At 41.1% G+C, this 22,402-nt stretch overlaps 1 protein-coding gene across 1 annotated transcript in view; it reads left to right on the top strand.

Annotated features, from left to right (window-relative positions):
- The first annotated feature begins 7,554 nt into the window (after nt 1–7,554).
- The window catches only part of PAWR (pro-apoptotic WT1 regulator), a 144,064-nt gene continuing 129,216 nt past the window's right edge, over nt 7,555–22,402 (top strand). Inside the window, exons 1-2 of the mRNA XM_007503099.2 lie at nt 7,555–7,814; nt 8,543–9,406. Coding sequence (XP_007503161.1) covers nt 8,744–9,406 — 663 coding nt within the window. The 5' untranslated portion in view covers nt 7,555–7,814; nt 8,543–8,743. The remainder of the gene's footprint in view (nt 7,815–8,542; nt 9,407–22,402) is intronic.

The following is a 22,402-nucleotide window of genomic DNA, read 5'->3' as shown; positions in this document are numbered from 1 at the left end:
TTGGTGTTGGCAACTTAACAATTTTTCTTAGAAAAAAAGAACTTGGGATATCATTTTTGCTTGTAAAAGTAAATCCTATTGTATTGAATTCTAAAACTGACCATCTTTATCTAGTGACCACAATGCTGGTATGCTATATGATGATGTCAGTAGAGGAGTATTTTAAAGCAACATCCTCCTCCAGAAAGATAAATTATTCATGTTTGCTTTAAAAAAATGATTTTAATATTCTATTAAGACTCATATTTTGTTTTATCATAGCTAAGTAAAATGAACATGAAATCCTTTAGGAATGACCATGCTATGCTAAAAAATGAATACAATTTTTTTTTTAAACCCTTACCCTCCGTCTTGGAGTCAATACTGTGTATTGGCTCCAAGGCAGAAGAGTAGTAGGGGCTAGGCAATGGGGGTCAAGTGACTTGCCCAGGATCACACAGCTGGGAAGTGTCTGAGGCCACATTTGAACCTAGGACCTCCTGTCTCTAGGCCTGACTCTCAATCCACTGAGCTACCCAGCTGCCCCCAAAAAATGAATACAATTTTTAAAGGTTGTATATCTTGGCGTTTATTTGTGATGTCAAAGTTTTCTTGAGGGATCTTCTAATTTTACAGTAAGTGGACATCAAAGTATTTGTGACAGGCATTTCATTTAAGTATAGTATTGTAATAGTCTTAGTACTAAAATCAAAATAGAAAATAATTTTCTGCAGACACAATGGAATGGTATTTCCCCAAACAATTGTAATTATTTTGAATTACATAAACATGCTATTTTACATTATGGTTAGTTCCTGTGTCAGAAAACATATAGAATAATGATTATTTATTTCCCAAAAGAAAAATATTGTATGCATTCATAAAATTCAGTGTTCAATTTATTTCATACACTAAAGATATCAATTTCCCTTCATTATAACTGGATGGGCCATTGGAGATTAATTAGTTATAATAACAAAGTTTCCAAATCAGTGGAGTTTGTTTTTATCAAAATATTGTATTTTATTTATTATTTTCATTTATTTTTAAATATTTAAATTATTTATTTAAAAATATTTTTCCATGTTTCCATGATTTATTCTTTCTCCCTCCCTCCTCCTAAAGCTGACAAGCAATTCCACTGGATTTTACAAATGTCACTTGATACCTATTTCCATATTATTCATTTTTGCCTTTGAGAAATCTTTTAAAGCCAAAACCCCAAATCACATACGCATATATACAAGTGATAAGTGATGTCATACATTTTCCTTTTGCATTTCTACTCCCAGAGTTTTTTCTCTTAGTGTGGATAGTATTCTTTCTCAGAATATTGCATTTTAAAGTAACTTGAATGGATTGGGTCATCTAGGTAGCACAATGGATTAATAGTTGGCCACAGATACCACCTAGAAGTGAGGCCCTGGGTAAATCACTTTACCCCAATTGCTTAGTCCTTTCTGCTCTTCTGCCTTACAATTGATACTAAGGCAGAAGGTAAGGGCAAGGGGAAGGAAAAAGAGAGACAGAGATAGAAACAGAGATAAGAGTCAGAGAAAGAGACAGAGAACAGACACAGAGATAGAGACAGAGACAAAGACAGAAAGAGAGGGAGAGAGAGAGAAAGTTGGATCCAGGATCTTATTAATAGAGGCACTTCCTTCATCAGTGAAGACTACAACTTGTCCATGCTTTTTCATCAGGTTTATTAAACGTCCATATCGTTCCATCAATTCTCCAGAAAGAAGACACCCAAAATGCTAGAAGACTCAAAATAGATCACTCCTGGATAGTAATAGAAGACAAAAGCAATTCATTGCTTATTCCACAATTTTACTCTACCACTTACCTACCTACTTTTTCTGGTCATACATGGCTCTGATGATAATAATGATTGATGGTCAAAGACAGAACTCTTCCTTAACACATATAACCTTGTATTCAATATTCAGATGTTATCTTTTGGAATTTTAGGATATGTGAACATCTTACTATTTTCAGATTTACTTGATGAAATAACCAAGTACAAAACTGAAAAGAATCTCAGTATAAAACAGATATTTGTAAATAATACTAAAGCATAGGCAACATTATTATAATTAACAATCAGAATATAAACAATGTTCTGTACACTAATAGTTCTTTTTAGGAAGATTCCTGGGGCATTTTATGGGTTAATAACTACTTTATTATGTTTATATAGTTCCTATTATCCAAGGACCTCATCAACACTCACAAAATATGTAGATAGTATTACTATCCCTATGTTACATACAAGTAAGTTGAGGCACAATGAAGTAATTTACCTGAGGCTACACAAGTCAGTAGTTTCCAACAGTCCTGACTCAGAGCCTACTAACTCTAATAATTCGATTAAAATGTTCAGTGAAAAATCTATGAAAGTTAAAAGTTATTTTATATTAATTTTCTTTCATGTTTGTCAATTATTAGTTGTCTCCTCCCTCCCCCCTTCTTCCTCTACCCATTTTATTAGGGAAACCCATATTCTCGTTCTTACAGTAAGGCAGAAATACTCTGATAGATCAATAATACCTAAATGTGAATTAATTTAACATCATTCAGATTATTAGAATTTTAAAAGAAGATCTTAAAGATCTGAAACCAAAACGATAAATCTGTCGTATCAAGGTGCAAGAAACATTTTGGGGAAGGAGTGTTGCTCAAATTAAGTGTGAAAGTTATGGGTTTCCCGTGACATATAATAGAGCCTCATGTAACACTTTAGTCACTGGAATAGTGAAAGCAACTCTTGTTAGCTATTACATACTGTAAAAATGGAGATTTGGAGGGCAGCTGGGTGGCTCAGTGGATTGAGAGCCAGGCCTAGAGATGGGAGGTCTTGGGTTCAAATGTGGCCTCAGACACTGCCCAGTTGTGTGACCCTGGGCAAGTCACTTGACCCCCATTACCTAGCCCTTACCACTCTTCTGCCTTAGAGCCAATACACAGTATTGACTCCAAGACTGAAGGTAAGGGTTTAAAAAAAAATGGGGGAAGGGTTTAAAAAAAATGGAGATTTTAACTCCAGACTTCAATCCCCAGAAGTCCTTGGCACTTCCCAGAATGCCCTAAAATCTCACGGAGATACCCACCTGGGTCAAGAACAAAATGGATATTTAAACTGACTACCGCCTCTCACGCTCTGCTTCCGCTTCTAGGCTCATGTGTCTCTCTACCAGGCAGGCAAAATGTAGTGAGTAGGTTACTCATGCTTTTCTCATTTTGTATTTCTTTATTTCTTAATTCTAATAATCTTTAATAAACCTCTAAAAATATAATACTTTTAGTAGAGAAACTAAATTAAGTTTTACAACACTGCTTACCTTTAGAATACAGAAAGACAGTATGCCACTATAGTAATCATCCAAAGAGGGAGTGCAATATTTTACATGTCCATCAGGTGGAACTATACTGGTCACGAATTAGTCTTTTCAGAGATCCTCTGTCACCTCAGTGAAAGTCTTTCTTAAAAACTGCAATATTCCTGTTGGTCACTAGAGGGGCCTCAGTCAGCAAACTCAGAGGCTCCCCTTATAGAACCCATTAGATGAGGAATTTCTAGTGGTGATGTTGACAAGGAATTGAATTTAAACTAGGACATGAAAATAAACTATCATTAAAAATATTACAATTTAAAGTCTATGTTTCAAGTAATGTTTACTCCACATCTGAAACTTCTTTCAATACAAATAATCCTCACATTCATAGAACACAGTTACTCAATTTACTAGGACCTTACAGTTTTTGGATACAGAAGGAAAAGGAATAGACAGGAAGATTCTGCCTGGAGTATTCATTCATCCATCTCTTGAACCTCTTCCCAGTATTTTCAGTCTTGGAAAGTGAATAAAGGGAGAGGGTGGTCTTTTGAAATTATGTATATGTGTGTATGTACACACAAATGAGTGTATTTGGGACTTAGCTTTGGCTCTAGACTATATAAAGAGAAATTAGGAAATTCAGTAGGAGAATAAATTTTCCTCCTCTTCATCTTACCAACTGATGAGATTCTCAAAAGGTGCTATTTCTGATTGTTGATTAGAATTCAATCCAGAATGCTAAGCCTTCATCTTTTTGCCACATGCACTAGTCCCCAGTTTTGATAAGACCAATATCTACTGTTCTGATCATTAATATAGGTTATTGCTAGATTTCCCTAGAAAGTAAAAAAGTCAGAGATTAATTTTGTAGGGATTGGCAAGGCTCAAGCTGTGCTTCTCTTGATACATTTACTTGTTGGCTAATGGCTGCATTGATATGACTTTTTGGTCACCTAGGGGCATACATGGCTCCACTTACTTGGGTTAGTGTCCTCCAACATGGTGGATATAACATTTTAGGCATTACTGTAGGACAAGCAACTCTTATTAGCTAAGGTGCTACCTATCTTAGGTCAACAGAAAGGCAGTAAGTACAGCATGTCATAATAATTTTCCACCAATGTGGCCAACTCTGTACTGATGATGAGATTTGTTTCCATGTGGAGGAGGGTAGTATACATAGAAGTCTCTATATCCTTGTTGTACATAGTTGCTATGTTAGGGCTAAGTAAACCTTTTGTGAATTGTTCAATGACCTAAAAATTCCTTATTTCGTCCCAATAGCGAACCTAAGCTATCAGGATCCTGGCTTTGGGCTCAGTCTCAATAGCAATCATCTCACCCTCCTGATCTAGGTTGGTTTTATGCACTGTTTCAGATCACTGAAGATGAGGTATGGGTTGCTGCCACCAAAAACTGGGAGTTTTACTCCCAAAGTCTGCTGCCACGTACCATCGTGGTAGGCAGGAACCTCTATTCTGACTTGTGTGTCTCTGTTCCCACTGTACCCAAAAGGTTGGTCAAGAAGAGTTTTTCAAGCACAATGGAATAAAAAACAAATTCTTAAGACTGGTTTGTCCAAGTATAGATTTTATTTCCTGTTTTTTTTTTTAAACCAATCTGTTCTTCCTATGAGGATTTCTTGGGGTCCCTTCTTCCACAGCTATGATAGAAATATCTGCTGTGCTACTTTGTAGTAATAGCTAATTATAATAATTAGCTCATTTTAAGGGTAGGGGATCAATATAAAGTCCACTAAGTTCCATATGGTTCTCTCCTTTTCAGCTTCAGGGAGTTTGTTTTAGATGAAAATATGCTGAATTCTGGTATAATAGCTCTGAGCCCCCAGTTAAGAAAATTCCTCATACTTAGTCAGAGATTGAGCTCCCAAGTGAATCTCTGGGTTCTTTGGGCTTGAGGCAAAATTCATTTCGCTGTGTCATAAATAAGCAGATTATATTATATATAGGGCAGCTAGATGACACAGTGCATAGAGTGTTAGACTCCAAGTCAGGAAGACTCATCTTTCTGAGTTCAAATCTGGCCTTCAACACTTCCTAGTTGTGTGATCCACAGCACAAACAAATTAATACTATTTGTCTCAATTTCCTCATTTGAAAAATGAGCTGGAGTAGGAAATGGCAAACCACTCTAGTATCTTTGCCAAGAAAACCCCAAAAGAACTCATGAAGAGTTGGATATGATTGAACAACTGAACTGAATGATAGTGTCTGGGGATAGAGAAGTACTAGAAGGTAAAGTTGGGGAAAAAGCTGATCTGTATTTTAGGATTTCCTTCAGTCTGTATCCTCTGCTCCAAGAAGTCTATTGAGCCTATGACTCATCAAAATCTTTCTCCTTTGTAACAACTAACTCCATCCTTTGCTCTTCAAAGTGAGCTGAATATGCCAAGATAGCTCTTATCTTTCCAATCCATTCCTGCAGAATCTTTCCCTAATGGTTCTAAGATAGCTTCTTTCTTTTAAATAAACTGCTTAAGTCATTGTATATAGACCCTTTTGAACCTATGGTAGTTTCATTCAGTCAAAATATATTCTTGGCTAGTTAAGGCTTCAACTCTAGAATCGAATAGCTTTGCCTTGCCCTAAATAGTGATCATTTTCTTTTTTGTGCTCACTCTCTCTCTCTCTCCCCTCTTTCCAGTTCAGATCTTCTAAACCTTTATAGCCTAATTTTCCTTTCCAGGTGTTTTATTAGCTTTGTTAGTAGACAATTTGGAATAGTGGGAAAATTGCTGGATTTGGAGCCTGAGTTCTATGTCTTTGGCTTTCCCTCTTGGTGTTTCAGTTCTCACATCTATAAAAAGTGAGAATGATTATGGGCATGGCCTATGTGGTCATTTGCTTTGCAGGACTATATGATTATGATTATGATATGATTATGATAAGGGATTTTCCTCTTATTTATTTATCTTTCTGGAGGGGTCCATGGTAAGGTAGTGGAATTCATGTAAAAATGATTTCTTTTTTAAAGAGAGGAATTAATAAAGTCATCTTTGAGACCTCTTCCAGCCCTAAAATCTAGGATTCCATGAATCCAGTTTAAATGAGGGAATGGGTATGCTGATTTCTGATTTAGTTCTTCCTAATCTACCATCCATTCTAAACAGTGTAAAATAGCTAAAAGCTACCCTGGGCATCAGGAAGCAAAAAAGAAGTCAAGAGGCTGTATAACTCTTGATATACAGTTATTCAATCCTAAATAATTGAGAATTGACTATGTCACTTTCCCAACCTGAGAAGACAGATAAATTCCACTGTAGGAAAAGAAGATTGTGAGGCATTAAAAGAAGTAGGTAGGTGGTAAGGAGTTGAAAGGTGCTATCACAGTGTGTTGGGGTAGGATGAGGTAGAGGGAGTGGTGATGAAGGAGGACCTCAGAAGGCTTGGGACCCTGGGGGTGGGAGAGTGTGTATGTAGGGAGGCCCAGTTGAGTATAAACTCCTAGCAGAAAGGAACAAGTTTTGCTTTCCCCCCCTAACTTTAGTGCTCAGCCCAGTACCTGGCACAGAGTAAAACGCTTAATAAAACCTGTTGACTAAATCAAAGAAGAAAAAAATTCACTTTTTTAAAAAATCCTTACTGAGTTTGAGTTTCAAGGCAGAAGATTTTCCTTCCTTCCTTCCTTCCTTCCTTCCTTCCTTCCTTCCTTCCTTCCTTCCTTCCTTCCTTCCTTCCTTCCTTCCTTCCTTCCTCTCCCAAAGCAGAATAATTGGGAGTTAAGTGACTTGCCCAGGGTCACACAGCTAAAGTGTCCGAGGTCACATTTGAACCAGGTCCTCTCTCCATTAGGCCTGGCTCTCCACCTAGCTGGCCTTCAAGATATGCACTTTTGAAAGTTGCAGGCGCTGCTGATCCATCAGTACTCGAGTCAGGTATCCTTACCTGGAAGACCTGAGAAGGAGAAGAGAAGGAATTTAGCTTTCCACACTCCCCAAAATACTGGAGCAGGAAAGGTGTGCCTACCTGCTACAGCACCATTTCCCCTTCCCTCTCCAAAGGTTTTTAGTGCAAAGAGAGAAGGGCAGAGGAGTCTGCAGGGCGGAGACACGCAGGGAAGTAGGCAGGGAAACACCTAGGTCTCCAGCGCCTCGCACCTGAGCCCCACCGGGGGAGGAGGAGCTAAGAGAGAGGGCCAGAAGGCGGGGCGGCCGCCACAAGCCAATCAGTTCAGGCTAGGCGTCCTCCCTCCGATTTCAGCCCCCACCCTTACCTCCCTCCTTCCTCCCTCCTCTCCCCAGCGAGATCCGCCTCGGTCCTTTCCGCCGACGCTTCGGGTCCTCTCGGCTCAGTCCCTCGGGGGAACAGGGAACTCAGGGAAAAAGAGTTTGCCGCCGCTTCTTCCGGGACTCCAGAGGCGGGCAGGCAGCTAGGGGCGAGGCGGGCAGCAGTCGCACGCCGCTGTCGGGGCTGCCGCGCGCTCACCTGGGGCTGCAAGATCTGTGCCAGCGCCGCTCCTACTCTCGCGCGCGTGGTAAGTGGGCTCTAATGCCTGACACCTCCTGGGGGGCTCGAAAGGGCCCTAGGAGTGTGTGTGTGTGTATGGGGGGGGGGTGCGCACTGTCCCCTCCCTCCCTGTGGTAGGACCCAGGAGTTCAGGCGTCCAGACAGGTTCCCGCCTCCCGCTGGGAAAGGCGTGGACAGGGCTCGGTGCCCCTATCCCCAGCCGGGCGGGAGGGTGAGGATTTCTTTTTGGGAAGGGACTCCTGAATTTCGGGTGAATAGTGTGATCGACTGGCAGGTGGAGGTGCATTTCCTCTCCCCACTCACCCCCAGCTCCCTAGCAGGTTTGCCTAATTGAGAGGAGCCTAACTAGCCCGGGGCTTGAGCACCTTGGAAAGGGAAGGCTAAGCTAAACTACCCTTCCTCCCCACCCAACTCCCGACAAAATCTTCCCAAAGTTAATGAAGACTCCCCTCTGGAGAAGCCCCCTCCCCATTTTTGAGGACGCGTCCCATATGGAGGGGATCGCTGAAAGTTGTGGGAGGTAGAGAGGCACTCGTTATATTTGGGAATTGGGAGGTTGTTCTCCCTGGTGTGTGTATGGGGGGGCTGGCTCCCGTGGTCAGCCGTGGGGGTGTTGTGTGCAATCATGGGGGGCAGTGTGTTGGAGGGTCGGGGGAGTGTTATGGGGCCGGCCATCCCTTCCCTCACCTCTTGCCCCTTTTCTCGCCCCCTCCCCTTTTGTGTTTCTTCCTACAGGGGGAGTGGTGCAGTCGCCCCCGCCCGGGGGTCGTCCCCTCTAGATCTCCCCGGACCTGGTTGGCGCTCTGTACCACAGCCGCGGGAAGGAGGGGAGTGCCGCTGCTGGGACTGGGAGGAGGAGGAAAAGGAGGAGGTGCGGTGCCGAGGACTGGGGGTGGGCTCTGGGGGGAGAGGGGCTTACCCGTCCCCTCTGGGAATATGGCGACTGGTGGCTACCGGACCTGCAGCGGCGGCGGCGGCGGCAGCGGCACCACCACTACCACCACCACTACCACCACCACCACAGACTTCCTGGAGGAATGGAAGGCGAAGAGGGAGAAGATGAGAGCCAAGCAAAATCCCCCGGGCCCGGCCGCTATCCCTGCGGGCATTGGGGGAGGAGGAGGAGTGGGTAGTGAGGGGGTCGCCAAGCTCCTAGCTGGGACGCTGGGGGCTCCCACCGCCTCGGTTGGTACACTGGCCAACGAGCTCAACAACAACCACCCCCCCAGCGCGCCGGCACCTGCTGCCCCCGCCCCCGGGGGCATCATTTGCACCCTCTCCTCTACTTGTGGCGCTGGCGCAGTCCTGATCCGAACCCCCTCAGGCCCCCGGAGAGCCGAGGAGGATCCCCCCTGTGGCTCGGTCGCTGGGGCAGCTCCAGCGGCGCCCCCTTCATCTCACTGCCCCCCCTCAGGGAGCCGAGCCGGCGCGGATCCCGGGGGACAGCCGGCCTTGGGCGATGGGGAGGACCGGGACAGTGCCAAGGAGAAAGGGAAGAGCTCGGGCCCCAGTGCCAGGAAAGGCAAGGGCCAGATCGAAAAGAGGAAGCTGCGGGAGAAGAGGCGATCCACGGGAGTCGTGAATATTCCTGCAGCCGAGGTGAGCCGGGGTGAAAAGGAAGCGTCCAGGGCTTCCTCAGGTTTCACAGGCTCCCTCCCTCCCTCTCTCCCTCTCCCCCTCTTGGGAGTTCTCCGGCCAAAGTTTTCTCCCTTCTTCCTCTCCCTTCTCTCCTCTCTACTTTCTTGGGCTTTGGGAGGGAGAGAGAGGTGTGCACCGGAGAGTAAATTGCATCTTTGAGTTGTTTTAAGTTTCCAGAAACCTTGAAACACGTGTTTGGGGGCACTCACAAGATAATCTCGCTGACCCGAGATCTTTCTACACTTTGGTAGAAACCCAACCTCTTTCCTGCTCTGGCTTGGCTCTGGTGCCTGCCGCTGCTGTTAAGAGAAGTTTTGTTTGAATTTCTAGTTTCTATCTCTCCCCTCCCACCTCCTCCCCATGTACGGTCCACAGCCATCTGGAGGCAAAGCAGTGACTTTAGTGCCATTAAAGAGGATCACTTTTAGAATAAAAGGTTTAAGGCGATAGCCCCAGATTTTGCTTACTAAAAGGTGGCTTTTAAAAAAATGCAATTTTTAATAAAACATTTGCTTGAGACTGACTAACTGGAAAACATTCATGGTAGGTTTAGGGCGAATATTTGGAGGTTGTGTTTTGTCCCCCCCCCCCCCCCCCCCAAGACTCTGACAAGCAGGAAGCATCAGGCACCTTCCCATTGGAGAAGTGGGAGAAAAAGTTTTGTCTGATCTGTCTCCATGGTCTATGCTTGGCTCTCCCCTTCGGGGAATGGGGGCGGGGGGGTGAATTTAAACTACTTGGGTCTGAAATTCACCCATGGAGCCTCGTCTTTCCTCCCTTTATCTCTGGGATCATATTTTCCACTGTTTACTCCTGCCCCTTTTTGGTATTTTGTTCACTTAGACATTCACTATCCAGCTATGTTGAGGATTTAGTACTTTGTCAATTGCACTTTGGGGGAATTCCATTAGTGGTGAATGAAGGTAGAGGGCTGAGCAAACCTCAGTTCTGAATCTCATAGGAATTCCTCAAGTGAAAAAATGGAGCAGTTCTCTGTGTGTTTGGAGAGAGAAAGATATTTTTATCAGTCAATGAAACTGTCCACTGTGGTCTGCTACTTGCACAAAAAGATCTGGTATTCATTAAATTACTTTAAAAGGAATTCATAAGAATGGTAATCAAATTTGGAGGGTTTCTTTTTTTGAGTTAAAAATATAAAGATTGTTGGGAAACTGAAGACAAAAGGCTTGCGGAAAACTACATTCCTTGACTTTATTTTCATAAAGGGGAGTTGATGATTCAAATGAAAATGGCCTGCTTCATTTTCAGACTTTCTTCACTTTTCATCTTTCTGAGAGACTTGAGCCAAACTACTGTATCTTGGCTAATATTAGCTTTTATTTTTTGATTTTTGATATTTGTTTCTTCTGAAATAATTTCCTCTAGCACCATTCTTTTTATATGAAGAGCAATGTTTAATGGGGGAAACAAATAGGGGTGAATCACGTGAGATCTTGGGAAACATCTTTTGTTAATACCCATGCCCTTAGCTGGAGAATGTAGTGCTGGGAATGTAGATGACTCCCAAGTACAATTGAATCTAAATACTGTGGAATGTTTTCCGTTTGGGTGTTGCTAACTCCCAAATTTAATCTTCTTCTAAAAACAAACAACCCAGGGTACCATTTTTGTCTGTGGAATTTGATCCCTGTTTTATTGAATAAGGAATTGAAGGCTGCCTTCTTTCAGTGGTAACCATGGGCTCTGTCTTTTACATACAATATGGCCCAACAAGAACAACATCATAATGTGTTGTTGTTTTTTTTTTCAGACAGTGCCTAATTAGCAGGCACAGGCCTTGAACACTTCCCAAAATTCATAGGGTTTGCTTTTTAGAAATATATATTTTTTCGTGTTCAATCTTGAGAGTTTAAAAACTTTTCAGGTGACATGTTTGGACTGAATTAGGTTGTTGCCCTTGGAAGATGCATTCTCATTCTCCTTAGTTTGCCTTGTTAAGTTTTGGTCTGGAACATTCCATTGGACTTGGGCAGAGTTTCTTGAGTTTGTTCTCTAGGCATTAAAATATCTATGCCCTCACCTTAATTTTCAAGTTGAAGCTTTATAAATCAGCAAGATCAGTTGGATTAAGATTCCAAAATAGATTTAGTTGCCTATCAGACTAAGACCAACTTCTCATCAGTAATTGATTAAATCAGCATTTAGTTTGGGCCTGATTGGTGACACACCTATCTAGAAGAATCTAATTAGAAGAATCTATTAGAAGAATCTAATGATTCTTCTCCTATCTTGGTTTGCTGCTTACAAGATAGCTGAATATAACTGGAAGGTTGTAGGCAGATGAAGACAGTTAATTAGGCAAACATTTATTAAGCGCCTATTATGGGAAAATCTCATGTTCAGCTGATAAGCCAGAAAGTAATGTTACTTATTACCTGGTGATTAGGGCAAAGGTCTGTTAGGATTGAGGGCTAGAGTTAGGTGGTGAAGCACAGGGCCTGGAGACATGAAGATTCATCTTCCTGGGTTCAAATCTGGCCTCAGACATTTACTAGATGTGTGACCATGGACACATTAAACAGGAGATCACTTATTTTTGTTTGCCTCAGTTTCCTCATCTGTAAAATGAACTGGAGAAGGAAATGGCAAACCACTCCAGTATCTCTACCAAGAAAACCTCAAAAGGGGTCATGAAGAGTCAGACACAATTTAAAATAACTGAAACAATCAAAGGAATGAAGACTACCTTTTGTTGTTGTTCATTTGGTTTTTGATAATGTTATAATTTATCATTTTTCAACTTGTTTATGAAAATCAGGTGTGTATATATTTTTGTGTGCATGTGTATATTGTGAATTTTAAAAGTCTCCATTGCTAGACCAAGATGGAGACTTTTAAAATTCACAATATACACACACATATGTATTTGTGTATGTATGTAGGGAGGTACCCTGGGAAGAGTCATTGAAGCCTAGTGAATAGAAAACTTCCTGAAGAGTTAAGATGAGGGTTGTCCCCTGGTCTTTAACATGTAATGGGTTTGTGACCAAAGTCACCTAACTTCTCCGTGCTCCCAGGCAACTCAATGACTTGAGTTTCAGAGCTGCCATGCTTTAGAGGAAGGCATTTCTTTACTAGAAGTTGATACTCTACTAGAGATATACTCTACTAGTTGACTTCTGGATCTCCTCTCCCTTTCCCTCCTGTCGACATTAACAGTATTGTTAAGTTTGTAATACTTCCTTATTAAGTCATTTGTAAAAAGCACTCCTTCCCTCTTCCACCATTGTAAAAAAATTTGAAATCTAAGTGATACAGGAAGGATACAGAGGACTCTCCAGGGTCCTAACTTTTGGGAGTGGGAGAAGTTGATAAACAATGATTAAACTTATGAAAAGCTACCAGGGATACAAAGAAGCATCACAGTGAGGTACATGACTTTTTGCCAAGTGAGCCATAGAGATAATATATGTTGTGAGTTATGGGGTGGGAGAAATAATATTGGGCTTTGAAAGGCATATGGAGGGCCTTTTTATGTTTGAAAGAAAATAAAAGATTTAAACAAGCAGATGTCTTAGTCCTCTTTGACATATAGCTGTTGCCATGTTGGGCATCTGAGAAGGAGAAAGGCAAGTTCATAGGGTCATTGTTTTAAAAGGGAAAAGAGGCCCAATCCCCTCAGTTTACAGATTGGGAATCCAAGGTACAAAGAGGTTGAGGTTTGCCTACTGTTACCAGTAATAAGCAGCAGAGCTGGTATTTGAACTGGTTCTTGATTTAATAATGTAACTCTATTCTTCCTTTATGAAATTATTTTACAGCCTCCAGAATATTGTAGGATTTTTGGTCCTTAGAACTAAGTCAGCTTTAGAGGTAATCTAATTTAAGCCCATTGTTTATAGGTGAGGATACTGAACTTCAAATAGATTGTGTCCTGTCCAGTGCCCAGTTGTTAGTAGTAGATCAGAGACTAGAACCCAGTTCTTCTGTCTCTTGGGCACTTGTAGAGAAGGGAAAGCCAGCTCACAGGTGTGAGGAGAAATGAGATTTAGTGCCCTTAGTTTCTCAGTATCTTTTTAGTTTCTAAACCTCGGTATGACCCTTTTAAGGTTTTAATCAGAAATGATTTGGAGGATCTAGATCAGATTAGACAGATTTATATTTCACTGCCCAGGGAAGCTATTTGAGTCAGTCTTTCTTCAAGCCCCACAGCTAAGAACCCTTTTCTTTCTTAAACCTTTTTGTTAATGCCAGTTTGATCCTCACCCTCACCAGTTATCTGGAACCTTCGATTTCTCAATCATCTGGTTCCTTCATGATGTTTTCAAACATGCCTATCTCCTCCCTCCCCTTAAAAAACCTTCACTAGACCCCATCATCCCCTCAACCCATCATTTTGTATCTTTCCTCTCTTTTTCAGCTAAACACCTTGGGAAAAGCTGTCAATACTCACTTTCTCCATTTCCTCTGCTCTCTCCACTCTTTGTAGTGCCTCTGGCCTCATCACTTAATTGAAGTTGCTCTCCCTTGAATTACTAATATTCTCTTATTTGCCAGCTCTCCATCCTAATCCTTCTTTCTCCCTTCAGCTCCATCTGACACTGCTGATTACCTCTTCCTAGACACCTTTTCTTCTCTGAGTTTTTGGTGACAGTACTCTCCCCTACTTTATTTCCTCCCTTTTTTTTTTTAAACCCTTACCTTCTGTCTTGGAGTCAATACTGTGTATTGGCTCCAAGGCAGAAGAGTGGTAAGGGCTAGGCAATGGGGGTCAAGTGACTTGCCCAGGGTCACACAGCTGGGAAGTGGCTGAAGCCAGATTTGAACCTAGGACCTCCCGTCTCTAGGACTGGTTCTTAATCCACTGTGCTACCCAGCTGCCCCCTATTTCCTCCCTTTTTAAAAAAGCTCATACTTTGCATCTTAGAATCAGTACTGTGCACTGGTTCTAAGGCAGAAGACCTGTAAGGGGTAGGCAATGGTGGGGGGCTGTAGGAGGGTGTTAAATGATTTTGCCAGGGTTACACAGCTAGGAACTACCTTGAGGCCAGTTTTGATTTCCTTCTTATCTATAGACTATTACTTCCCAGTCAACTTTACTGCCCCCATCATGATCTCCCAAATTGAAGGTTCCCGAAGATTGTGTCTTGAACCTTTTTCTCTAACCTCAATAGCTCTCTTGGTTTAACTATTATCTCTGGACAGATGATTCCTAGATCTACATCTCCATGTCCAGCTCCAGTTTCCTTCCCTGAGCTCCAGTCTCATTTCAGTCTCAATTGCCTTCTGGATATTTCAAACAGAATAGCACAGAAACATCTTAAACTCTAACGCCTACAATTGAATTCTCCCCATATAGCTAATCAGTTGCCAAATCTTGTTTATTTCTACTATCATAGCATCTCTTTCCCAAAATCACTTTCACCCTGATTCTTGCAAGAGCTTCCTAGTTGGTCTCATTGCCTCAAGTCTCCTGCCAAAATAATTTTTCTTAAACACACATCTGACTATTTGTCCCCCCCCCCCCCAACCAATTCCAGTGGCTGTCTTATGCTGCTTAAGTAAAATATAAACCCCCCTAACTTTCGGGTTTTTAAGGCTCCTTACAGCTTTTACTGGACCCAGCCTATTTTTGCAGCCTTGTTGGACATTACTCTTCTTTTCTCTTATGATCCAGCCAAGACCCTAGCCTTTTTTCTTTTTCTCATGCAGGATATTCTGCTTTCCTTTTCTAGGTCTTTGTACTGGCTCGCCCCCCCCCCTCCCCATTTCTGGAACGCACTCCTACCTTAACCTCAGCCTCAGGATCCCTCTCATTAAGATGGGTTACCTTTTGTATGAAGTCTTCCTTGATCACTCCCACCCCAACTGTTAATGCCCATCTTCAAAAACTATCTAGTATTTGACCACTTTGTATATATTTGTATTTACTAACTTTATGTTTTTGTATATATGATTTTTTTCTTTCATGTATTTTGTTAAGTATTTCCCAAGCACATTAAAAAATTGTTGACATTCACTTTTTAAAAGTTGCCTTCTAAATTATCTCTTTCTTCCCCAACCCTCCTCCATTCCTTGAAAAGCCAAGCAATATGATATGATTATTAAGTACAGGTTTTTATACATCCTTGTTATCTCCACCATCAGAATGGACATTCTTTGATGAGCAGGGGTAGTTTTATTCTTTATATGTACTTGTTTAATAAATACTTTTTGATTGATTATAAAGAGCTGAATGAGGAAAAAAAGACAGTGAAGCTACAGAATAAGACAGTAATTAGTAAATGAGACTAAAGACTAAATCATATTTAGGCAATTTGGCTTAGTGGGTTAAGAATCCTCACATATACTGACTGTAACATCTGGACAAAGTGACTGATCTATCTGTGCTCTGAGCAACTCTCTAAGACTATAATTGTACCCACTTTCACTGGTAAAAGGAATTTTTTCTCCATAGCTATGGTCCTTGAACCCCCTGAGGTCTCTGAGGTCACAACTATTTTCATAACAATGTTAAGATGCTATTTGCCCAGGGGGCAGCTGGGTAGCTCAGTGGATTGAGAGCCAGGCCTAGAGAGGGGAGGTCCTAGGTTCAACTCTGGCCTCAGACACTTCCCAGCTGTGTGACCCTGGGCAAGTCACTTAACCCCCATTGCCTAGTCCTTACTACTCTTCTGCCTTGGAACCAATGCAGGGTTAAAAAAATGTTTGTATTAACATAAGAATTTATTTTTAAACAAATTACTAAATATTTTAAAAACTTAACACTTTTAGTTTCTGATATAGTAATTATTAGACTTGATAAAACCCACAAAAGCTGTTTGGGGTCCTTGTTATATTTTTTAAAATAACTTCCTTTCTTAGAATGAAATGAGTTCCATGGCCAAAAATTGATGTAAGGGCTAGGCTATTGGGGTTTCTTGACACCTGGTTAAGAAATACCTAAGTGCAGATTTGAACTCAGGACCTGTATACTCCAGGCCTGGAATACTATCCACTATGCTATCTAGTTGCCCCTGGGTCCTCATTAATTTTTAAAGATATGAAGGGATTTGGAGACCAAAATATTGAAGAACCTCTTATTTTTAGGAAAGAAATAAAAGATTGAGGCTTTATCTTACCTATGGCCTTGGGGAATGAACTATTGCCATATCCTAGCTAAGGACTGAACTTGAGATTTCATTACTTAGGGCACTCCCAAGTAAGGAAAGTCTCTCTCTACCAATTCAGGCCAGCTCCTTCTCTCTAATTGTTAGCCCCAGAGTTGCTTAGAGCAGTGAGAATTTGAGTGATTTGCTCAGTTGCACAGCCAGTATGGGTCAAGACTTGAACACAATTTTCCAGACTCCTAGCTGTCTCTGAGAGATGCCCATTTATGATAAATGAGAGGGGGAGAGCCTGTAGACAGAAGGATATGGAGGAGAAAAAGAAAAAGCTCCAACTTTCATTTTTACCAACAATATTAACTTTCTTCCCATCCCCATCCTGTAATCCTTATTTGTTGGATGAGGGCTTATTTCCTTCTCTTTTTGTTTCTATAGAGTATGAAGCAAATCCTTGTTTTCCTTTTTTATTACTTAGGCTCTTTATTTTCTGCAAAATAAGCTACCTATTTTTCTAGAAAGTGCTCAGTCCCGAGTCAAAATGCTGAAGGAGAAGCTAGAACTCAGGCACGTAGAGATGGTAAGATTTCAGCTCATGTTTTCCAAGCTGTTGTGGCATCAGTGCTCCTTAGTAGGCTCTATAAATCCAAATAGATTAAAAAAAAACAAAAAAACCCCACGACAACACCTTTTGGTATGGCCATTATTTTCCAGACTGTCTACCTTTCTATGTGATGAGTCAGGAGAGAAACTATTAATGATTCAGAGCCGGAGAAAATTGGACCTGTGAATAGGAGAGTTAAGATACAGACAGAGACACTAAGGTTACTGGCTAGAGAAGAATGAAACCAGAGTCTAGTCCCTTCAATTTTTTTCCTTTGATGTTAGAGATTCATTTTGAATGAATTGCCTTAGTTCCTCTCCCTATAAAAGCATATATAGACAACATAAAACAATTAGACAAAGTGCCAGAAGAACAAAGGTTATTTTCCTGGTAAAAGACACTTAAACTTGCTGCTAAAACATTACTAGAATTAAGAAGAGAAAACCTGAGGATTGGTTGGAGCATTGGGATAAATGTACCAGGTGATGGCATAGTCACTCTTGATTAGACAGATTACATTCCATCAGTGGATTAGTCATACTCCATATACCTCTCCGAGGGAGCGTGCTGCTTTTGGGCCCAAGGTGGGCCAGGAAATAAGAGACGAAACATTATATTCTGTTGCTCGTTAAAGGATTTTTTTTTGGCTGGGGAAGGAAGCAAGGTTAGGATTATGGGTAGATATGAAAGGTGGAGATTTTTCATTTTTTCTTTTTCTTTCCCCCATATCCTCTCCCCTTCTCATAAATTTGAACCACATATCCCAAGATGTAGTTGGTGATATCTGTGGTTGGGGCAGGCATTTTGTAAGTAGCCATTTCCATGCTGGGATATTGTTTTGCTTTTCAAGTGGCACCTAGGAAATTCAGCAATCATCCCTTGGTTGTTCTCCTTGAAGGCTAAAATGAAGCCTTCTTTTTGGGTGTCTTACCAAGGTATTGTTTCTGGTGGGAGTCTCCTTTTCAAAAGAAGTTGGGTCTCTAGGCAAACTTGTCACTTGCTGCTCCCAATTTTCAATTCAGTAAGGACTCTTGAAGTGACAAAGCAGAGTTATGTAATGTAATTGTAGTGCCATCTTCACCCATCCCCTCCTCCCAGGTCCCCACCCCATTGTTGTTTTCAGTGTTAGTCTCCTGGGGATCATTATCCTGACCTTAGTACCCCATCCTCATAGCTACCATTCCTCTAAACACAGACCATTTTGCAGATTTTTACTAGAGCCCTTAAATGATTTACTAATTTGTTTTTTTGGGAGAAAAACAAACCAAAGACCCAAATGACCTCATTTCAAAGAGAGAAGCCAGTAATACTAAAGTCTAAAAGGGGGGAAAATCCCATTGATTAAATGTTGGTCTTCAAAATGCTTAGTTGGTATATTTTAAGCAGTGATATCAATTAGAATAACAAAATGAGAATGTTGATAAAATACTAGGTAGAAAAAGTCTTGGCTTTGGGGATCAAAGAATCTGAGTTCAATTTCTGCCTCTGATTCTGTAAACTTTAAATATGTCATTTAACTGGAACTGATTTCATCATCTATAAAAAGAAAGAGTTGGATAGGAGCGACTTCTAGTTTTAAGTCTATGATTCTTTTGAACTCTTGCCCAAGGACAGAATAATGGAATTTGAGAGTTGGGAGGGACCTTACCTCCCACTCATCAAAATCCCAGCTACAAGGAACTGGAAAATTATCATTCAACCTAGTCACAGTGGGTGGCTCAGTGGATTGAGCATTGTACCTCCAGTTAACAGACCTGAGTTCAAATCAAGCCCCAGATGCTCACTAGCTATGTGACTGACCAAGTCACTTAATTTCTTTCAACTGCAATTCCTTTAACTATAACATGGTGATCGTAGTAGTCCTACTTGCCTTGGTTATTATGAGGATTGAATTGGATAATATTTGTAAGGCATTTAGCACAGTGCCTCGCAAATGTTTTTTAGTCATTTCAGTTGTGTTTCACTCTTCATGACCCCATTATTTTCTTGACAAAGGTACTGGAGTAGTTTGCCATTTCCTTCTCCAGCTCATTTGACAGAAGAAACTAAGGCAAATAAGCTTAAGTGTTGCATAGCTATAAATGTGTGAGGGCAGATTTGAACTCAGGAAGAGCCTGGGACTCATCACTTCACCACCTCTGCTCCCCTGCCCGGCACACAGTAGGCACTTAATAAATGCTTGTTTCCTTCCTTCTTTTTCCTGAACACTTAAAGTAAGGGGGAACCCATGGAAATTGTAGCATGTTTGTTAAAGGGAAGTAAAATGGCAGATGTTTACTCACTGATCAAAAATATTTAAAAAAGAAGAGTTGTAGATTAAGAATTGGAAAGGGTTTCCCAATACTAAGCATGGTATGATTTTAAAAAATCAGTATTTTAGACAGAAACTTCTAGAGTACAGAAATTCATTCATTAATGTACTTGAGCTTAATGGAAATATCCCTTAAGGACATCCATTTCCCTTTGTTCTAATTCTAAGATTACTAAGAAATCTTCTTATTTTGATATTTTGGTCTCTTGAGCAGAATTTATCCCCTCTGAGGCAATATCCTGCCCTGATAATCTGGCAGTATGAGATTGGTTTCTCAGGCCATTTCTGTGTCCCCTTTTAAATTAATAAGCACATCCTGTTTTAAAAATCAGTCTCTCATGAACTTGCTTAGCTTGCATAAACTGCTAAACTGATTTAAAAAAAATTCATTTCTGGATCTGAACTTGGACTCATGGTCTCTTCCACTCTCCTTTATCAAGTGGTCTTGCTTTAAAACTCATTGGGCATGCAGATCATTCAACTATCAATTGCAATAAACAGGTAACCACACACTGGCTTTTATTGCTTTCCCCCAGTTTATTACATGTTGGACCTGTCTCCCTAGGGCAGGAGCTAGCCTTCTCCTTTCATATCCACCTCCTACAGTGCTGAGAACACAATAGAGCCTCAATACTAATTATAAAGTGGGGCAGCTGGGTAGCTCAGTGGATTGAGAGCCAGGCCTAGGTTCAAATCTGGCCTCAGACACTTCCCAGCTGTGTGACTCTGGGGAAGTCACTTAACCCCCATTGCCTAGCCCTTACCACTACTCACAGTATTGACTCCAAGATGGAAGGTAGGGTTTAAAAAAAACAAAAACAACCCCCCCCCCCATATGAATTATAAGGTAATAATAACATTAGCTAAAAATCTATTTAGCTCTGAGGCTTACAAAAGTGTTTTGTACCTATATAATTTTAGTGCACTCTCTTGTACTATTTCATTTCATCTTCACTATAATATTTTGAGGAAGGTACTGCTATTATAACCCCCATTTTACTAATCAGAAAACTGAGGTAGGCAGATCAAGTGACTTGCCTAGGGTCACCCAGGCAGTAAGCATTTGAGGCTGGATTTGAACTCAGTGTAATATTTTCTCCCCTTCTATCTGGTAGCCAAGGTTCATAGATTTAGAGATGTAAGGGGGTGCTCCGTGGCCATATTGCCTTACCTGCCATGTTTTGCAGACACATGAGATTGAGACTCAGAAATATACTAAGATCAGAGATAAAGCTGGAAGGGACCTTAGGAACTATTTAGCCAAGCCTCCTCATTTTGCAGATGAGAAAACTCACCTGGTTCAGAGGCTTAGAAAGGTCATAGGATCGTAGATGTAGAGATAGAAGGAACCTCCAGGGCCATCTAACTTCCTCATTAACTAGATGAGAAAAACAGTAGGAAGCCAGAGATGGAATAAGGCAATTGCTGCTCTCAAGGACTTTATTCTCTATTTCTGTTGTTGTCACATTTGTTCATTTAGTTTATTACAGAGTTCTCAACATGACAAATCCACATTTAGATTTGTAGATCTGCATTTGGAGGCAAGTAGAGACCCCGATATTGGTTGATTGTCTACATACTTGCTTCATTCCAACAATAACCTTAGTGACTGCCAGTAACCCCTTTTGATTATTTATTATCCAAATGGTTGGAATTATATCCCTTCCACTCAGTGGCTGATGGTGCACACACCTAGACTGTTAACACTGCAGAGCAACAAGCAATTCTATACAGGCACATCAGGGAGCCTCCATTTATGCTGACCATCACCTGATAATTAATTTACATGTAGCTCATGGAGCCCAAACAGATCTTTATAACTAAGGCAAATGTTCTCCTAACATCCTTTTTCCGAATTGCTACTGAAAAGTGAACCCAGTTTGGTTTGTCCTTGTCTGTGTACCACAGAGGGACCAGCATCACAGGACAATAGAATTTAAGCTGAGAGCCACTTTAGAGTTCATATAGTCACCCCCCCCTCTTCATTTTACAGATGGGGGGTCTTGGCTGAGATTACCCAGGCAATGGGCTGCTTTTACTTTGTTGTTGTTGTTGTTGTTGTTGTTGTTGTTTGTTTTTGTTTTTTTCAAAAACCCTTGCTTTCTGTCTTGGAGTCAATACTGTGTATTGGCTCCAAGGCAGAAGAGTAGGTAGGTCTAGGCAATGGGGGTCAAGTGACTTGCCCAGGGTCACACAGCTGGGAAGTGTCTGAGGCCAAATTTGAACCTAGGACCTCCCGTCTCTAGGCCTGGCTCTCAATCCACTGAGCTACCCAGCTGCCCCCTTTTACTTTGTTTTTAACTGAACAACAATTCTCAGAGTATCATCTGGATACCGCTGGGGATCGCTGAGACTTTTTTAGGGAGTCTTTGAGGTCAAAGCTATTTTTTATGATAATACTAAATTTAATTTTTAATAGAGTAAATATGGATAGCCATAGCCCATTTTTAAATTTTTATTTTTGTTTTATTTTAAAATTTTATTTAGTCAATTTAGAATATTTTCCTTTGGTTACCAGAATCATGTTCTTTCCCTCCCCTACCTCCACCACTTACTGTAGCTGGCACACAATTCCACTGGGTTTTACATGTATCATTGATCAAGACTTATTTCCATATTATTGATAATTGCATTAGGGTGATCATTTAGAGTCTATATCCTCAACCATATCCCCTCGACCTATGCGATCAAGCAAGTTTTTCCTTCTGTGTTTCTATTCCCACAGTTCTTTCTCTGGATGTGGATAGCATCTTTCTCATAAATCCCTCCAAATTGTTCTGGATCATTGCATTTCTGTTAGTAGAGAAATCCATTACATTCAATTGTACCACAGTGTATCCCTTTCTGTGTACAATGTTCTGGTTCTGCTCCTTTTGCTCTGCATCAGTTCCTGGAGGTTGTTCTAGTTCCCATGGAATTCCTCCACTTTATTATTCCTTTTAGCACAACAGTATTCCATCACCAACATATACCACAAT

Source organism: Monodelphis domestica, chromosome 5 (assembly GCF_027887165.1).
Source record: "Monodelphis domestica isolate mMonDom1 chromosome 5, mMonDom1.pri, whole genome shotgun sequence".
In the NCBI taxonomy this organism is placed as follows: Eukaryota; Metazoa; Chordata; class Mammalia; order Didelphimorphia; family Didelphidae; genus Monodelphis; species Monodelphis domestica.
This window is presented reverse-complemented; position numbering and strand designations above follow the sequence as displayed.